The 21677-nt window shown below is 39.0% G+C and overlaps 1 protein-coding gene across 1 annotated transcript in view; it reads left to right on the plus strand.

The window, feature by feature from the left end:
• The window catches only part of LOC115123825 (trimeric intracellular cation channel type B), a 35220-nt gene that overhangs the window by 1459 nt on the left and 12084 nt on the right, over positions 1-21677 (plus strand). The window contains exon 2 of the mRNA XM_029653189.2: positions 17646-17802. Coding sequence (XP_029509049.1) covers positions 17646-17802 — 157 coding nt within the window. The remainder of the gene's footprint in view (positions 1-17645; positions 17803-21677) is intronic.

Here is a 21677-nt window from a genome sequence, read left to right on the forward strand (position 1 = left end):
GTCTGAAGACAGGTGGACTTTTACTGCCTCAACATGGTCCTTTTCTCCAAACAAACCACACATGGGTTCAAGTACTATTTGAAACCATTCAAACACTTTTAATATTTACTCTAGTCTCATTTGAGTGTCAGATAGGCCAGGTTTGCACTTTTGCAATTTTCTACTGGTTCCATTGCAGTAGGCAAGTTCAATCAAGCCCAGATAAAGTATTTGAGATGATTTGAAATAGTGTTTGGGCTCAGGTCTGGATCAAACCTCCCATTTTTGTCCCTGGCGACCACAGTGTAACAGCAGTCTATTTTAGAGAAGTGTTGCTTCACTTACTTGTGTGGCATCTCATTCCCTCTGGCCTAGTGTCAATACCTCAGCCTGTACTCATATAGGCTATGGTTGTGTCTTAAATGGCACCTTATTCCCTATATACAGTAGTGCACTATTTTGACTAGAGCCCTATGGGTCAAAGGTAGTGCACTATATAAGGAATAGGGTAGCACTGGGGATATAGGCTCTGTCTCCCACAGGCTCTCTGGGAGTGATTGAGGGATTGAGTAATGGAAGGGTTGGCCTGGTGCAGTTTCCCTTGGCTGTCAAACCATCCCAAAATATCACACTGTCATCCAACACACACCGAGGGTCCTCATGTTACCCCTCCTCTGGGTGTGTGTGTTTGTTTTTTATTTATTTTTATTTTTTATTCCACCTTTATTTAACTTGTCTTTATGTGTGTGTAACACGATATGTTTGTGGCCTTCATTTTCATGGATTCTACAACACATCAAGCCAAACGATAATAATGGAGTCTAGAGCCATATCAGAGAGAGATTGTAGAACTTAAAACATTAGAACACCGGAGCTTATTAGAACACCGGTGCTTATTAGAACACCGGTGCTTATTAGAACACCGGAGCTTATTAGAACACCGGTGCTTATTAGAACACCGGTGCTTATTAGAACACCGGAGCTTATTAGAACACCGGAGCTTATTAGAACACCGGAGCTGTTCTCTATTTTTAGACAGTGCTGGATATAGTCATGATTCCCACAAAACACTTGGATTTGACATTTTTCCTTATAGTAGCTGGCACATTCTAGACTAGAGGCTCAACGAAAAGCGCTACTGAACATTAGTTTGCCCTTTACTGTTTATTACAGACTTATAAATAGTAAGATTCTAATTATTTTTCACAGGGACACTTTTACTTGTCTTTATAAAGAAGACTTATCTCAAGCACTGTCCAAACTACACTGAGTGAGGTCTAACATGGAAAACAGAACATTAGTTATAGGACATTGTACTGTGAACAATCTGTGACCTAATAATAAGTGTTCCATCCTCTAGCAGGATGCTCAGAGCAGAGAGCAGAGAGAGCAGAGAGAGAGAGAGACTCTCCCCAGTCTCTCCCAAACTCTAATGGACTATGTGATATACGACTGTTTCCTCAGGATGACATCTAAAGACACATAAAAGTGTTTTATGAACAGGCCTCTATAGAAACAAGGTGCTGTTTGCAACGTAATGCATGTACTCTGTAGACCGGAACTACAGAAAGACAGTGAGACAGGTTACACTACATTCGGTCCCTTCTGGTTGGAGAGCATTTGAAATGATCACAGACTGGGGCCATCTCTTCTAGCCTGGTTCCAGATCTGTTTGTGCTGTATAGCCAACTCCTATGTGGTCGTTGTTATTGAATGTGACAAGACATCAAAAAACAGATATGGGAACAGGCTATAAGTCCCAAGGATAACACCTGAAGTGCAGGTAGAGCTCAGAGCTGTGTTCAGTTTGTCATTGCATCAGATATTTTCTCCATTTTACCCACAGGTAAGATTTGACTTGCAAATGTCCTCTGAATGCAAATCAAACTGATTACCACAAGGTATCTTGAGTCCTGCTGGTCATGGTATGACCTACACAGTCTGCTTAGAGTTAGTGTACATCAGAGGAGGCTGGTGGGAGGTGCTATAGGAGGACAGGCTCATTGTAATGACTGGAATGTTACACATGTAAACAACATGTTGGATTCAATTCCATTTCTTTCTATTATAGCCATTACAATGAGCCTATTGTCCTATACCTCCTCCCACCAGCCTCCTCTGGTGTGCAGTGCCTTCTATACTGTCAACTAAACAAGCTGTTTCTACAGTGTGTCTCACTCGGCTGGTGTTTGGGATTCTGTGTCTCACTCGGCTGGTGTTTGGGACTCTGTGTCTCACTCTGCTGGTGTTTGGGACTCTGTGTCTCACTCCGCTGGTGTTTGGGATTCTGTGTCTCACTCTGCTGGTGTTTGGGATTCTGTGTCTCACTCTGCTGGTGTTTGGGATTCTGTGTCTCACTCTGCTGGTGTTTGGGATTCTGTGTCTCACTCTGCTGGTGTTTGGGATTCTGTGTCTCACTCTGCTGGTGTTTGGGATTCTGTGTCTCACTCTGCTGGTGTTTGGGATTCTGTGTCTCACTCTGCTGGTGTTTGGGATTCTGTGTCTCACTCTGCTGGTGTTTGGGATTCTGTGTCTAAGTGAGTTCCCAGTGGGAGATTGGATTCCAGCAAGCATTCATTGTGTCATTCATAACAATTTACCTACAGTACACGTCAGAATGCAGAAGTAAAGTGCTCACCAAACCTTCACAGTGTAAACACTGCCTCTCTCTCTCAGTACTGTATATTGTTGTGGAAATTCTAACAAGTGAGAGAGACTGTCATTTTTCAAACAATAATTTGTATTAATAAAAATTGCAACAATGAAGCTGGTTGGCCACTCTCGAGTGTAGGACCGAGAGCTCAACAACACTGAAAATGCAGAAGTCTTATATAGTAGACCTAAAAATGCTTAATCATGGCTGGTTCCACCCCTCCCCGGTAGATCAGCTTTTTTGTCTTTGGCCACACACCAAGTTTCTCAGGAGCAAAGATGATTAGAAACAATAACAGGTCTGTTCTATTCCTCAAGTTATCTCTAGTTGGAGTCACACCATGAGACCAGTAGACAGAGACCAGTAGACAGAGGCCAGTAGACAGAGGCCAGTAGACAGAGGCCAGTAGGCAGAGGCCAGTAGACAGAGACCAGTAGACAGAGACCAGTAGGCAGAGGCCAGTAGACAGAGGCCGGTAGGCAGGGACCGGTAGACAGGGACCGGTAGGCAGGGATCGGTAGACAGAGACCGGTAGGCAGAGACCGGTAGACAGAGACCAGTAGGCAGAGGCCAGTAGGCAGAGGCCAGTAGGCAGAGGCCGGTAGGCAGGGACCGGTAGACAGAGGCCAGTAGACAGAGACCAGTAGACAGAGGCCAGTAGGCAGAGGCCAGTAGGCAGAGGCCAGTAGGCAGAGCCCGGTAGGCAGGGACCGGTAGGCAGGGACCGGTAGGAAGGGACCGGTAGGAAGGGACCGGTAGGAAGGGAGAGGGAAAGGGGGATACCTAGTCAGTTGTACAACTGAATGCATTCAACTGAAATGTGTCTTCCGCATTTAACCCAAACCCTCTGAATTAGAGAGTCAATATTCATGAAGATATAGTAAACAAAGCAGATAAATACTTCATTTTCCCTCACAATATCCACTGGGAAAATACTGTAATTCACAAAAAGGGACATTCAGTAGTTTCCATGACATAGTGTAGATTAAATATTTGAGGCTCTTCATGGGACTCTTGAAACACAAACATCTCTTGGACTCACTCTTTAAGTTCCCTTTACTCGTCAGGGATTTTCTGTACTGACAAGCAACCTCTTCTACATGCAGAGTAGCAACAACCCACTCAATGAATAATGGTCGCTAGCTGGCAGCATAGCATTCACCCATTCTTAATGGCTTCTCTGTACCAAGGCATAGACAATTAGCCTGGTCCCAGGTCTGCTTTTGCTGTTTTTCAAAATGAGCCTGGTCCCAGGTCTGCTTTTGCTGTTTTTCCAAATGAGCCTGGTCCCAGATCTGCTTATGTCTCTTGCAAGCTGTTGGGAACTTTGGAAAGACAGCACAAACTGATGTGGGACCAGGATAATAGACAAAGCACAAGCTTCACTAATTACAAATGTACTCAAGCTGTATGCAGTGGAACTAAAAGCGTTGGTTGACAAAACCTCTTGTTTAGTTCTGCTTTCTCAACCCACTAGGGACTAGGCCTACTGTAAATGATAGTCTGTAAATATCAGTTTCAAAGTTGTTGATAAGATCCCAAGAAAATGTCATTAGTTATCGATACATATTTTAATAACAGCTACAGTAGCATTTAAAGAGTAAAAAAGCATTAAATTAATTGTTTTGACTTACTTGCGTAGCTAGGTACTAAATAATGTACATAGTCATTAATGTTGTGCCTTTGCTGACGTTGCAGGTTATGTGTCCCAGTAGACAGGTATGTTACTATTTCACCAGTCATTATTGTAACCATCCCATCCACCTGCTACTGTACTACTACAGTACTACTAGTACTACTGCTACAGTACTACTGCTACAGTACTACTACAACAGTACTACTGCTACAGTACTACTACAACAGTACTACTGCTACAGTACTACTGCTACAGCACTACTACAACAGTACTACTGCTACAGTACTACTACAACAGTACTACTGCTACAGTACTACTACAACAGTACTACTGCTACAGTACTACTGCTACAGTACTACTACAACAGTACTACTGCTACAGTACTACTAAAACAGTACTACTGCTACAGTACTACTACAACAGTACTACTGCTACAGTACTATTGCTACAGCACTGCTACAGTAGTACGACTACTGTACTACTACTACTGTACTACTACTACAGTACCTCAGAACTACTACTACTACAGAACTACAACAGTACTACTACAACAGTACTTCTACTACAGTACTACTGCTATAGTTAAGACCGAGCCATACACTCTGTATATGTTGTATTTCTCTGAGTAAATCCAGCTTCAGGGATCCACTGTCGACAAGTCTTTTTCCCAGAAGGCTTTGTCCCGGATCTGATGCATGCATGGATACCGCTCCATGCTTATTTTTTTATAACCTTTATTTTACCTAGCCCGGTCCCAGATCTGTTGGTGTGGACTTGACAACTGTTTGCATGAGGAGTTGGCAAGAGAGCACATACAGATCTGGGACCAGGCTATATTTAAGCTTTGTTGCGTCTGTGTTATGGAGACGGAGCCATGGCTTTTCTCCTCTTCTAATCCCGCGACCACTATTATATAACTGTTTCTTAAGCTTATTAAGAGGTTATTAAGGCTGTTAATAACCTGCCGTCAATTGACTACAACCTGCTTTCAATTGATGATTTGCATGATTGCAGTTATTTTGATTAGTGACGTTGTTGTGGTGTTGAGGTACTATAACCACTATTTCAGTTACTATGCTCCAATGCCAAATGCTGGCGACCATGGAGGCTATCAGTTCTGACGTACCTGTGTGTTCAGATGGCTACTGCTGTGCAAAGCTGGCTGTCCATCTGTAGTGAACAGTGATGCACAAAATGTGATTTAATCAGCTATTCAATGGTTGTGCAAATGCTGGTTGTTGGTAAGCTGACGCCTGCGAGTTGTAGTTGTGAAGAACCTTTGTGCGTGTGTGTGTGTGTGTGTGTGTGTGTGTGTGTGTGTGTGTGTGTGTTATAACCGTGTACCTGGGTAATCACTCATCTGTATTGTTGTAGCCAACTCATGTGATGTTTGATGATATTAAACAAGAGTGTGTGAGATGCCCAGTGATAGTGAATATTCCACTGCTGTTAGTTTCTCCTGTTAAACCTCTCTCCTCTTTGATATGCTGATGCTGGCTGTTTTTTTGGAGTTTGGCCTGGCGGTAACATTGACTCTGCCAACTCCAGACCACTCATTATCCCAGGAGATCTGCATGTGTTCCATCTCTCTCTCTTTCCGTTTCTAATCCTGTTCTAATTTTCTAATTTCTAATGTTCCATTTTAAGTACAAAACATCTAAACCAGTTTGTTACTGGTGTTAGGTTCTAATTCTCAGAGTACAAACTCAACGGACACTATGAATGCTTTAAACCAAGTTTATTCATCCCGTGGTAGTATACATACCCCACTTTGGATGGAGTCTCCTCGTTATCGCAACACATTGCATCATTATTGCTAGGCAGGAAGCTGAATGATATGAGCCTTAAACGGTTCCTCCCCTTATCAGTACTGCCACGTGTGATGGTTTTCCCTGCACTCAGCCCCTCCCAAGCTTCATTATGACTCCACCCCTCATGTCTCTTTTACAACTAATGATTCATCATAGTTAAAGCTCAGAAACCAGACCTATCACTACACATGTATTTTACACAACACAACATTCTTGACCTTGTTGCTGTTGAGTTATTGAAACAAATATAAAGAATTAAGTGTAGGTCTACTCTGCGATGTCTGCAGTATTATAAAGGGCCCTTCAGTAGTTGTGGTCAGGAGATAGAACTGTAAACTACATGGCTACATAGTTAGAACTGTAAACTACATGGCTACATAGTTAGAACTGTAAACTACATGGCTACATAGTTAGAACTGTAAACTACATGGCTACATAGAACTGTAAACCACATGGCTACATAGTTAGAACTGTAAACTACATGGCTACATAGTTAGAACTGTAAACTACATGGCTTCATAGTTAGAACTGTAAACTACATGGCTACATAGTTAGAACTGTAAACTACATGGCTACATAGTTAGAACTGTAAACTACATGGCTACATAGTTAGAACTGTAAACTACATGGCTTCATAGTTAGAACTGTAAACTACATGGCTACATAGTTAGAACTGTAAACTACATGTCTACATAGTTAGAACTGTAAACTACATGGCTACATAGTTAGAACTGTAAACTACATGGCTACATAGTTAGAACTGTAAACTACATGTCTAATACATGGCTTCATAGTTAGAACTGTAAACTACATGGCTACATAGTTAGAACTGTAAACTACATGGCTACATAGTTAGAACTGTAAACTACATGGCTTCATAGTTAGAACTGTAAACTACATGGCTTCATAGTTAGAACTGTAAACTACATGGCTACATAGTTAGAACTGTAAACTACATGGCTACATAGTTAGAACTGTAAACTACATGGCTACCACATGGCTACATAGTTAGAACTGTAAACTACATGGCTACCACATGGCTACATAGTTAGAACTGTAAACTACATGGCTACCACATGGCTACATAGTTAGAACTGTAAACTACATGGCTACATAGTTAGAACTGTAAACTACATGGCTACATAGTTAGAACTGTAAACTACATGGCTACCACATGGCTACATAGTTAGAACTGTAAACCACATGGCTACCACATGGCTACATAGTTAGAACTGTAAACTACATGGCTACCACATGGCTACATAGTTAGAACTGTAAACTACATGGCTACATAGTTAGAACTGTAAACTACATGGCTACATAGTTAGAACTGTAAACTACTTGGCTTCATAGTTAGAACTGTAAACTACATGGCTACATAGTTAGAACTGTAAACTACATGGCTACATAGTTAGAACTGTAAACTACATGGCTACATAGTTAGAACTGTAAACTACATGGCTACATAGTTAGAACTGTAAACTACATGGCTTCATAGTTAGAATTGTAAACTACATGGCTACATAGTTAGAACTGTAAACTACATGGCTACATAGTTAGAACTGTAATCGACATGGCTACCACATGGCTACATAGTTAGAACTGTAAACTACATGGCTACATAGTTAGAACTGTAAACTACATGGCTACATAGTTAGAACTGTAAACTACATGGCTACATAGTTAGAACTGTAAACCACATGGCTACATAGTTAGAACTGTGAACTACATGGCTACATAGTTAGAACTGTAAACTACATGGCTACATAGTTAGAACTGTAAACTACATGGCTTCATAGTTAGAACTGTAAACTACATGGCTACATAGTTAGAACTGTAAACTACATGGCTACATAGTTAGAACTGTAAACTACATGGCTACATAGTTAGAACTGTAAACTACATGGCTACATAGTTAGAACTGTAATCGACATGGCTACCACATGGCTACATAGTTAGAACTGTAAACCACATGGCTACATAGTTAGAACTGTAAACTACATGGCTACATAGTTAGAACTGTAAACTACATGGCTACATAGTTAGAACTGTAAACTACATGGCTACATAGTTAGAACTGTAAACTACATGGCTTCATAGTTAGAACTGTAAACTACATGGCTACATAGTTAGAACTGTAAACTACATGGCTACCACATGGCTACATAGTTAGAACTGTAAACTACATGGCTACCACATGGCTACATAGTTAGAACTGTAAACTACATGGCTACATAGTTAGAACTGTAAACTACATGGCTACATAGTTAGAACTGTAAACTACATGGCTTCATAGTTAGAACTGTAAACTACATGGCTACATAGTTAGAACTGTAAACTACATGGCTACATAGTTAGAACTGTAAACTACATGGCTACATAGTTAGAACTGTAAACTACATGGCTTCATAGTTAGAACTGTAAACTACATGGCTACATAGTTAGAACTGTAAACTACATGGCTACATAGTTAGAACTGTAATCGACATGGCTACCACATGGCTACATAGTTAGAACTGTAAACTACATGGCTACATAGTTAGAACTGTAAACTACATGGCTACATAGTTAGAACTGTAAACCACATGGCTACATAGTTAGAACTGTAAACTACATGGCTACATAGTTAGAACTGTAAACTACATGGCTTCATAGTTAGAACTGTAAACTACATGGCTACATAGTTAGAACTGTAAACTACATGGCTACATAGTTAGAACTGTAAACTACATGGCTACATAGTTAGAACTGTAAACTACATGGCTACATAGTTAGAACTGTAAACTACATGGCTACATAGTTAGAACTGTAATCGACATGGCTACCACATGGCTACATAGTTAGAACTGTAAACCACATGGCTACATAGTTAGAACTGTAAACTACATGGCTTCATAGTTAGAACTGTAAACTACATGGCTTCATAGTTAGAACTGTAAACTACATGGCTACATAGTTAGAACTGTAAACTACATGGCTTCATAGTTAGAACTGTAAACTACATGGCTACATAGTTAGAACTGTAAACTACATGGCTACATAGTTAGAACTGTAATCGACATGGCTACCACATGGCTACATAGTTAGAACTGTAAACTACATAGCTACATAGTTAGAACTGTAATCGACATGGCTACCACATGGCTACATAGTTAGAACTGTAAACTACATGGCTACATAGTTAGAACTGTAAACTACATGGCTACATAGTTAGAACTGTAATCGACATGGCTACCACATGGCTTCATAGTTAGAACTGTAAACTACATGGCTACATAGTTAGAACTGTAAACTACATGGCTACAGAGTTAGAACTGTAAACTACATGGCTACATAGTTAGAACTGTAAACTACATGGCTACATAGTTAGAACTGTAAACTACATGGCTTCATAGTTAGAACTGTAAACTACATGTCTTCATAGTTAGAACTGTAAACTACATGGCTACATAGTTAGAACTGTAAACTACATGGCTACATAGTTAGAACTGTAAACTACATGGCTACATAGTTAGAACTGTAAACTACATGGCTACATAGTTAGAACTGTAAACTACATGTCTAATACATGGCTACATAGTTAGAACTGTAAACTACATGGCTACATAGTTAGAACTGTAAACTACATGGCTACAGAGTTAGAACTGTAAACTACATGGCTACATAGTTAGAAATGTAAACTACATGGCTACATAGTTAGAACTGTAAACTACATGGCTTCATAGTTAGAACTGTAAACTACATGGCTTCATAGTTAGAACTGTAAACTACATGGCTACATAGTTAGAACTGTAAACTACATGGCTACATAGTTAGAACTGTAAACTACATGGCTACATAGTTAGAACTGTAAACTACATGGCTACATAGTTAGAACTGTAAACTACATGGCTTCATAGTTAGAACTGTAAACTACATGGCTACATAGTTAGAACTGTAAACTACATGGCTACATAGTTAGAACTGTAATCGACATGGCTACCACATGGCTACATAGTTAGAACTGTAAACTACATGGCTACATAGTTAGAACTGTAAACTACATGGCTACATAGTTAGAACTGTAAACCACATGGCTACATAGTTAGAACTGTAAACTACATGGCTACATAGTTAGAACTGTAAACTACATGGCTTCATAGTTAGAACTGTAAACTACATGGCTACATAGTTAGAACTGTAAACTACATGGCTACATAGTTAGAACTGTAAACTACATGGCTACATAGTTAGAACTGTAAACTACATGGCTACATAGTTAAACTACATGGCTAACTGTAAACTACATGGCATGGCTACATAGTTAGAACTGTAAACTACATGGCTACCACATGGCTACTGTAAACTGGCTACATAGTTAGAACTGTAAACTACATGGCTACATAGTTAGAACTGTAAACTACATGGCTACATAGTTAGAACTGTAAACTACATGGCTACATAGTTAGAACTGTAAACTACATGGCTACATAGTTAGAACTGTAAACTACATGGCTTCATAGTTAGAACTGTAAACTACATGGCTACATAGTTAGAACTGTAAACTACATGGCTACATAGTTAGAACTGTAATCGACATGGCTACCACATGGCTACATAGTTAGAACTGTAAACTACATGGCTACATAGTTAGAACTGTAAACTACATGGCTACATAGTTAGAACTGTAAACCACATGGCTACATAGTTAGAACTGTAAACTACATGGCTACATAGTTAGAACTGTAAACTACATGGCTTCATAGTTAGAACTGTAAACTACATGGCTACATAGTTAGAACTGTAAACTACATGGCTACATAGTTAGAACTGTAAACTACATGGCTACATAGTTAGAACTGTAAACTACATGGCTACATAGTTAGAACTGTAAACTACATGGCTACATAGTTAGAACTGTAATCGACATGGCTACCACATGGCTACATAGTTAGAACTGTAAACCACATGGCTACATAGTTGTAGAACTGTAAACTACATGGCTTCATAGTTAGAACTGTAAACTACATGGCTTCATAGTTAGAACTGTAAACTACATGGCTACATAGTTAGAACTGTAAACTACATGGCTTCATAGTTAGAACTGTAAACTACATGGCTACATAGTTAGAACTGTAAACTACATGGCTACATAGTTAGAACTGTAATCGACATGGCTACCACATGGCTACATAGTTAGAACTGTAAACTACATAGCTACATAGTTAGAACTGTAATCGACATGGCTACCACATGGCTACATAGTTAGAACTGTAAACTACATGGCTACATAGTTAGAACTGTAAACTACATGGCTACATAGTTAGAACTGTAATCGACATGGCTACCACATGGCTTCATAGTTAGAACTGTAAACTACATGGCTACATAGTTAGAACTGTAAACTACATGGCTACAGAGTTAGAACTGTAAACTACATGGCTACATAGTTAGAACTGTAAACTACATGGCTACATAGTTAGAACTGTAAACTACATGGCTTCATAGTTAGAACTGTAAACTACATGTCTTCATAGTTAGAACTGTAAACTACATGGAACTAAACATAGTTAGAACTGTAAACTACATGGCTACATAGTTAGAACTGTAAACTACATGGCTACATAGTTAGAACTGTAAACTACATGTCTAATACATGGCTACATAGTTAGAACTGTAAACTACATGGCTACATAGTTAGAACTGTAAACTACATGGCTACAGAGTTAGAACTGTAAACTACATGGCTACATAGTTAGAAATGTAAACTACATGGCTACATAGTTAGAACTGTAAACTACATGGCTTCATAGTTAGAACTGTAAACTACATGGCTTCATAGTTAGAACTGTAAACTACATGGCTACATAGTTAGAACTGTAAACTACATGGCTACATAGTTAGAACTGTAAACTACATGGCTACATAGTTAGAACTGTAAACTACATGGCTACATAGTTAGAACTGTAAACTACATGGCTTCATAGTTAGAACTGTAAACTACATGGCTACATAGTTAGAACTGTAAACTACATGGCTACATAGTTAGAACTGTAATCGACATGGCTACCACATGGCTACATAGTTAGAACTGTAAACTACATGGCTACATAGTTAGAACTGTAAACTACATGGCTACATAGTTAGAACTGTAAACCACATGGCTACATAGTTAGAACTGTAAACTACATGGCTACATAGTTAGAACTGTAAACTACATGGCTTCATAGTTAGAACTGTAAACTACATGGCTACATAGTTAGAACTGTAAACTACATGGCTACATAGTTAGAACTGTAAACTACATGGCTACATAGTTAGAACTGTAAACTACATGGCTACATAGTTAGAACTGTAAACTACATGGCTACATAGTTAGAACTGTAATCGACATGGCTACCACATGGCTACATAGTTAGAACTGTAAACCACATGGCTACATAGTTAGAACTGTAAACTACATGGCTACATAGTTAGAACTGTAAACTACATGGCTTCATAGTTAGAACTGTAAACTACATGGCTTCATAGTTAGAACTGTAAACTACATGGCTACATAGTTAGAACTGTAAACTACATGGCTACATAGTTAGAACTGTAAACTACATGGCTTCATAGTTAGAACTGTAAACTACATGGCTACATAGTTAGAACTGTAAACTACATGGCTACATAGTTAGAACTGTAATCGACATGGCTACCACATGGCTACATAGTTAGAACTGTAAACTACATGGCTACATAGTTAGAACTGTAATCGACATGGCTACCACATGGCTACATAGTTAGAACTGTAAACTACATGGCTACATAGTTAGAACTGTAAACTACATGGCTACATAGTTAGAACTGTAATCGACATGGCTACCACATGGCTTCATAGTTAGAACTGTAAACTACATGGCTACATAGTTAGAACTGTAAACTACATGGCTACAGAGTTAGAACTGTAAACTACATGGCTACATAGTTAGAACTGTAAACTACATGGCTACATAGTTAGAACTGTAAACTACATGGCTTCATAGTTAGAACTGTAAACTACATGGCTACATAGTTAGAACTGTAAACTACATGGCTACATAGTTAGAACTGTAATCGACATGGCTACCACATGGCTACATAGTTAGAACTGTAAACTACATGGCTACATAGTTAGAACTGTAAACTACATGGCTACATAGTTAGAACTGTAAACCACATGGCTACATAGTTAGAACTGTAAACTACATGGCTACATAGTTAGAACTGTAAACTACATGGCTTCATAGTTAGAACTGTAAACTACATGGCTACATAGTTAGAACTGTAAACTACATGGCTACATAGTTAGAACTGTAAACTACATGGCTACATAGTTAGAACTGTAAACTACATGGCTACATAGTTAGAACTGTAAACTACATGGCTACATAGTTAGAACTGTAATCGACATGGCTACCACATGGCTACATAGTTAGAACTGTAAACCACATGGCTACATAGTTAGAACTGTAAACTACATGGCTACATAGTTAGAACTGTAAACTACATGGCTTCATAGTTAGAACTGTAAACTACATGGCTTCATAGTTAGAACTGTAAACTACATGGCTACATAGTTAGAACTGTAAACTACATGGCTACATAGTTAGAACTGTAAACTACATGGCTTCATAGTTAGAACTGTAAACTACATGGCTACATAGTTAGAACTGTAAACTACATGGCTACATAGTTAGAACTGTAATCGACATGGCTACCACATGGCTACATAGTTAGAACTGTAAACTACATGGCTACATAGTTAGAACTGTAATCGACATGGCTACCACATGGCTACATAGTTAGAACTGTAAACTACATGGCTACATAGTTAGAACTGTAAACTACATGGCTACATAGTTAGAACTGTAATCGACATGGCTACCACATGGCTTCATAGTTAGAACTGTAAACTACATGGCTACATAGTTAGAACTGTAAACTACATGGCTACAGAGTTAGAACTGTAAACTACATGGCTACATAGTTAGAACTGTAAACTACATGGCTACATAGTTAGAACTGTAAACTACATGGCTTCATAGTTAGAACTGTAAACTACATGGCTTCATAGTTAGAACTGTAAACTACATGGCTACATAGTTAGAACTGTAAACTACATGGCTACATAGTTAGAACTGTAAACTACATGGCTACATAGTTAGAACTGTAATCGACATGGCTACCACATGGCTACATAGTTAGAACTGTAAACTACATGGCTACATAGTTAGAACTGTAAACTACATGGCTACATAGTTAGAACTGTAATCGACATGGCTACCACATGGCTTCATAGTTAGAACTGTAAACTACATGGCTACATAGTTAGAACTGTAAACTACATGGCTACAGAGTTAGAACTGTAAACTACATGGCTACATAGTTAGAACTGTAAACTACATGGCTACATAGTTAGAACTGTAAACTACATGGCTTCATAGTTAGAACTGTAAACTACATGGCTACATAGTTAGAACTGTAAACTACATGGCTACATAGTTAGAACTGTAATCGACATGGCTACCACATGGCTACATAGTTAGAACTGTAAACTACATGGCTACATAGTTAGAACTGTAAACTACATGGCTACATAGTTAGAACTGTAAACCACATGGCTACATAGTTAGAACTGTAAACTACATGGCTACATAGTTAGAACTGTAAACTACATGGCTTCATAGTTAGAACTGTAAACTACATGGCTACATAGTTAGAACTGTAAACTACATGGCTACATAGTTAGAACTGTAAACTACATGGCTACATAGTTAGAACTGTAAACTACATGGCTACATAGTTAGAACTGTAAACTACATGGCTACATAGTTAGAACTGTAATCGACATGGCTACCACATGGCTACATAGTTAGAACTGTAAACCACATGGCTACATAGTTAGAACTGTAAACTACATGGCTACATAGTTAGAACTGTAAACTACATGGCTTCATAGTTAGAACTGTAAACTACATGGCTTCATAGTTAGAACTGTAAACTACATGGCTACATAGTTAGAACTGTAAACTACATGGCTACATAGTTAGAACTGTAAACTACATGGCTTCATAGTTAGAACTGTAAACTACATGGCTACATAGTTAGAACTGTAAACTACATGGCTACATAGTTAGAACTGTAATCGACATGGCTACCACATGGCTACATAGTTAGAACTGTAAACTACATGGCTACATAGTTAGAACTGTAATCGACATGGCTACCACATGGCTACATAGTTAGAACTGTAAACTACATGGCTACATAGTTAGAACTGTAAACTACATGGCTACATAGTTAGAACTGTAATCGACATGGCTACCACATGGCTTCATAGTTAGAACTGTAAACTACATGGCTACATAGTTAGAACTGTAAACTACATGGCTACAGAGTTAGAACTGTAAACTACATGGCTACATAGTTAGAACTGTAAACTACATGGCTACATAGTTAGAACTGTAAACTACATGGCTTCATAGTTAGAACTGTAAACTACATGGCTTCATAGTTAGAACTGTAAACTACATGGCTACATAGTTAGAACTGTAAACTACATGGCTACATAGTTAGAACTGTAAACTACATGGCTACATAGTTAGAACTGTAAACTACATGGCTACATAGTTAGAACTGTAAACTACATGTCTAATACATGGCTACATAGTTAGAACTGTAAACTACATGGCTACATAGTTAGAACTGTAAACTACATGGCTTCATAGTTAGAACTGTAAACTACATGGCTACATAGTTAGAACTGTAAACTACATGGCTACAGAGTTAGAACTGTAAACTACATGGCTACATGGTTATGCTTGTGTTTAGGACAGGAGGTTTTTCTCAGCCTGCCTCTCCAGGAGTCTTTAATCCTTCAGATTAACCAGCCTGACTCTACAGGACTTGGCTAGAGTTGGGATAACCTTGTAGACAAGACCAGGAAGTAGATTACTTGGGAACTGGAAAATGAAGACTAAGAAGGGCCAGATTCATAGTGCTGTATATGGCTCTTAAAAGGGCATCAGCTGGCGTGTACCTCCTATGCTCACATGATGGACTAGTCAAATACAAGATCAAGTAGTCAAGTACAGATTAAGTTTTTGGGAACCTGATGCTGTGCACCAGCTAGCTATAGCTAGTCTCATGATGTATTGCTTGTTTTCCTTTTATTTTGAAGCACTTTGAGATAGTAGGAACTGGATCCTATTCTTGACCAGTACAACATCACCATGTGAGCATACTATATTTAGCCTTATTTTTAATTGACTGTAAAATGTGTTAGTCATAGTAGGTGGGGTTTATTAGCTTGCTTGCCACACAGTTTGTGGTTTAATGACCTTTTGGCTGACCTGAGTGACCCCGCTACCAGTGTCTGTCACTAATACTCAGAAGTCTTAATCTAGGATCCAGGATCAAGTAGTATCTAGAATTTATTTCTTTGAGGCAGTGTCCATAGTCACAATCCTGAAAGGCTTTGCATATGGGGAGACAGTACAGACACGAGCAGATACCAGCACTAATCAACAATCAACTTTTGAGCTCTAAACGGGATCTCATATCCATTGAAAATGGTGTGTAGGTGAGATGAGCACATATCGTGTCTCTGGGCCTGACCTGTTCTCAATTGTATATCTACTGTCCCTGGAAGTCTGAACGGACCTTCCTCAAACTGTTCATGAATGTTTAACAGCCCTGGAAGTCTGAAAGGACCTTCCTCAAACTGTTCATGAATGTTTAACAGCCCTGGAAGTCTGAAAGGACCTTCCTCAAACTGTTCATGAATGTTTAACAGCCCTGGAAGTCTGAAAGGACCTTCCTCAAACTGTTCATGAATGTTTAACAGCCCTGGAAGTCTGAAAGGACCTTCCTCAAACTGTTCATGAATGTTTAACAGCCCTGGAAGTCTGAAAGGACCTTCCTCAAACTGTTCATGAATGTTTAACAGCCCTGGAAGTCTGAAAGGACCTTCCTCAAACTGTTCATGAATGTTTAACAGCCCTGGAAGTTCCTCAAACTGTGACGCTCCTATAATGTGAAACTCCTCCACTGTAATCTCTCCTCTCACTATGAACATATTGCTCTGCTGTGCTTTAGCTCCTCTGCAGTTTTACAGCAACACGTTTGCTAGAACTGACAAGAAGAGAGCATTAAACAAGAACACACTATACACTTCTTGTTCTATATAATTGTAGACTTGTTCTAATTAATCAATCAATCAAATGTAGTTTATAGATCTCTTCTTTTTTTACATCAGCAGCTGTAACAAAGTGCTTTACAGAGACCTTTGTCTCACATTGTTCCAAAATAAGGGTAGGATGCTGATGAGAGAGAAAGTCTATCAATAGCTGATGACTTCAACATGTGTGATGATGATGATGATAATTAGGAGAATGATGAAGGAAGTCTCTGCTAATAGATTACGGTCAGGCTTTTTTTCTAAGCACCTCAAGTGTTTCTCATCATCCTTCACATGGTGTTTGATGTTATGTTGTACTTTTTTTGTTATTTGACTTTAGTTTTAGATGAACTACACTAACCTCTGCTGGTGACTGGGTTACAGGAGCCCTGGAGGTGGCGAGGAGGAGCCCGTTTGCCTGCTGGTTCAGTTCTATGCTCTACTGCTTCGGAGGGGGAATTCTCTCTGGTCTCATGATGGCTGAGGCCCCCATAGCCCCTCTGTCCAACAGCATCAACGTCCTCATGGCCTCAGTCATCTGGTGAGTGGAGTGGAGAGGAGAGAGAGAGAGAGAGAGAGAGAGAGGGGGAGGGAGGAAAACTGGGAGAGAAAGAGGCTGAGGTCCCGATAGCCCTTCTGTCCAACAGCACTAACGTCCTCATGGCCTTTGTCATCTGGTGAGAGGAGGGGGGAGGGAGAGAGAGAGGGGGAGGGAGGGAGGGGTGGGTAGGGGGAGAGAGGAAGACTGGGAGAGAAAGAGGCTGAGAACCCGATAGCCCTTCTGTCCAACAGCACTAACGTCCTCATGGCCTCTGTCATCTGGTGAGAGGAGGGGGGAGGGAGAGAGAGAGGAGGGAGGGGGGAGCGGGGAAGAAGAGAGAGAGAGTTCACAGGATTACATATGGTAAAGACATTTGACCAGTAGAATACTGTCTGTGGACCCTGAAAACCACTGTACCGTAGATTCCCTATGAGGCTCAGTGGTGGAAAAAGTACTCAATTGTCATACTTGAATAAAAGTAAAGATGCCTTTAATAGAAAATGACTCAAGTAATATACTCCTTGAGTAAAAGTGTAAAAGCATTTGGTTTTAAATATACTTCAGTTTCAAAATGCCTTACATTAAGCAAACCAGACGGCACAATTACATTTTTGTTTTGTTTTTTTGTACAGATAGCCAGGGGCACACTCCAACACTCAGACATAAGTTACAAACAAAGCATTTGTGTTTAGTGAGCACCAGATCAGAGGCAGAGGATGACCAGGGATGTTCTATTCATAAATGCGTGAATTGGACCATGTTCCTATCAAAATATAAGTACATTTGGGTGTCAGGAAAAATGTGTGGAGTAAAAAGTACATTATTTCTTTATGAAATGTAGTAAAGTAAAAGTTGGAAAAAATATAAATATTAAAGTACAGATACCCCCAAAAACTACATAAGTAGTACTTTTACTTAAGTACTTTTTATGACAAGTCAGTTAAGAACAAATTCTTATTTACAATGACAGCCTAGGAACAGTGGGTTAACTGCCTTCTTCAGGGGCAGAATGACAGATTTTTACCTTGTCAGCGCGGGGATTCAATCTAACAACCTTTCGGTTACTGGCCCAACGCTCTAACCACTAGGCTACCTGCCACCCTTACACCAGTGATGAGGCTCCCACATTCCGGATACACTATAACACCGCAGTAAACAGCTGATAGAGAAATGCTATTTTTGGAAAAAAATAATTGGGGGATGGGGGGATGTATCAGAGCAACTGGTGTGTGACAGAAAAATAGAGGATCCATTAAGCTCCTTGATTAAAAAACATCCACCATGCTTCCTCTTCAATACCATAGCGTTTTAGTGCCCTCTGCTGGGCTGAAAGCCAACATGTATTTCAAATCAAATCAAAAGCTAATGGTCACATACACATGTTATGTTATTGTAGGTGTAGTGAAATGCTTGTGTTCCTAGCTCCAGCAGGGCAGTAATATCTAACAATTCACCACAATACACACAGATCTAAAAGAATGGAATTAAGAAATATATAAATATTAGGGTGACCAATGTCGGAGTCCAGAGAATAACATTTACATTTAAGTCATTTAGCAGACGCTCTTATCCAGAGCGACTTACAAATTGGTGCATTCACCTTATGACATCCAGTGGAAATAATAAATATATATATATATAAAGGATTATGGACAGTATGTGGGTAGAATATTTAGTAAACACTACTGGTGAAAAGTTGTAGAACACCTACTCATTAAAGGGTTTTTCTTTATTTTACTATTTTCTACATTGTAGAATAATAGTGAAGACATCAACACTGTGAAATAACACATGGAATCATATAGTAAACAAAGTGTTAAACAAATCAAAGTATATTTTATATTTGAGATTCTTCAAATAGCCACCGTTTGCCTTTATGACAGCTTTGCACACTCTTGGCAGCTTCATGAGGTAGTCACCTGGAATGCATTTCAATTAACAGGTGCCTTCTTAAAAGTTAATTTGTGTAATTTCTTTCTTTCTTAATGCGTTTGAGCAAATCAATTGTGTTGTGACTAGGTAGGGGTGGTACACAGAAGATAGCCCTATTTGGTAAAATACCAAGTTCATATTATGGCAAGAACATCTCAAATAAGCAAAGAGAAACAACAGTCCATTTATTACATTAAGACATGAAGGTCAGTCAATCCGGAAAATTTCAAGAACTTTGAAAGTTTCTTCAAGTGCAGTCACAAAAACTATCAAGCACTATGATTAAACTTACTCTCATGAGGACTGCCACAGGAATGGATGACCCAGAGTTACCTCTGCTGCAGAGGATAAGTTCATTAGAGTTACCAGCCTCAGAAATTGCAGCCCAGATAAATGCTTCACTGAGTTCAAGTAATAGACACATCTCAACATCAACTGTTCAGAGGACACTGTGTGAATCAGGCCTTCATGGTCAAATTGCTGCAAAGAAACAATGACTTAAGGACACTAATAAGAAGAAGAGACTTGCTTGGGCCAAGAAACATGAGCATTGGACATTAGACCGGGGGAAATATGTCCTTTGGTCAGGAGTCCAAATTGGAGATTTTTGGTTCCAACTGCTGTGTCTTTGTGAGATGCGGTATGGGTGAATGGATGATCTCTGCATGTGTATTTCCCACCATGAAGCATGGAGGAGATGGTGGTATGGTGTGGGGGTTCTTTGCTGGTGACACTGTATGTGATTTATTTAGAATTCAAGGCACATTTAACCAGCATGGCAACCACAGAATTCTGCAGTGATACCTCATCCCATCTGGTTTGGGCTTAGTGGGACTATAATTTGTTTTTCAACAGGACAATGACCCAAAACACACCTCCAGGCTGTGTAAGGGCTATTTGACCAAGAAGGAGAGTGATGAGTGCTGCATCAGATGACCTGGTCTCCACAATCACCTGACCTCAACCCAATTGAGATGGTTTGGGATGAGTCAGACCGCAGAGTGAAGGAAAAGCAGCCAACAAGTGCTCAACATATGTGGGAACTCCTTCAAGACTGTTTGAAAAAGCATTGCAGGTGAAGCTGGTTGAGAGAATACCAAGAATGTGCAAAGTTGTCATCAAGGCAAATGGTGGTTATGTTAAGAATCTCAAATATAAAATATATTTAGATTTGTTTAACACTTTTTTTGGTTCCTATATGACTCCATATATGTTATTTCATAGTTTTGATGTCTTCACTATTATTCTACAATGTAGAAAGTAGTAAAACTAAAGAAAAACCCTTGAATGAGTAGGTATATCTGTAGAATACGTAGAATAGAATAGTATATGTAGAGCAATAGTTGAATGGGATGGCATTGATTAGAGTACAATATATAAAGTGTCTTCGGAAAATATTCAGACCCCCTTACTTTTCCCACATTTTGTTAGGTTCCAGTCTTATTCTAAATTTGATTAAAACCATTTTTCCCCTCATCAATCTACACACATTACCCCATAATGACAAACCAAAAAGGTTTTGCTAATACATTTTTTTAAATAAACTGAAATATCACATTTACATAGAGTTGAAGTTGGAAGTTTACATTACACCTTGGTCAAATACATTTAAACTCAGTTTTTCACAATTCCTTACATATAATCCTAGTAAAAATGCCCTGTCTTTGGTCAGGTAGGATCACCACTTTATTTTAAGAATGTGAAATGTCAGAATAATAGTAGAGAGAATGATTTATTTAAGTTTTATTTCAGTTTTCACATTCTCAGTGGGTCAGAAGTTTACATACACTCAATTAGTATTTGGTAGCATTGCCTTTAAATTGTTTAACTTGGGTCAAATGTTTTGGGTAGCCTTTTCTGAGGCCTTTTCTTTTGATTTTCCCATGATGTCAAGCAAAGAGACTTTGAGTTTGAAGGTAGACCTTGAAATACATCCACAGGTA

The sequence above is a fragment of the Oncorhynchus nerka genome, linkage group LG22, assembly GCF_034236695.1.
Source record: "Oncorhynchus nerka isolate Pitt River linkage group LG22, Oner_Uvic_2.0, whole genome shotgun sequence".
NCBI lineage: Eukaryota > Metazoa > Chordata > Actinopteri > Salmoniformes > Salmonidae > Oncorhynchus > Oncorhynchus nerka.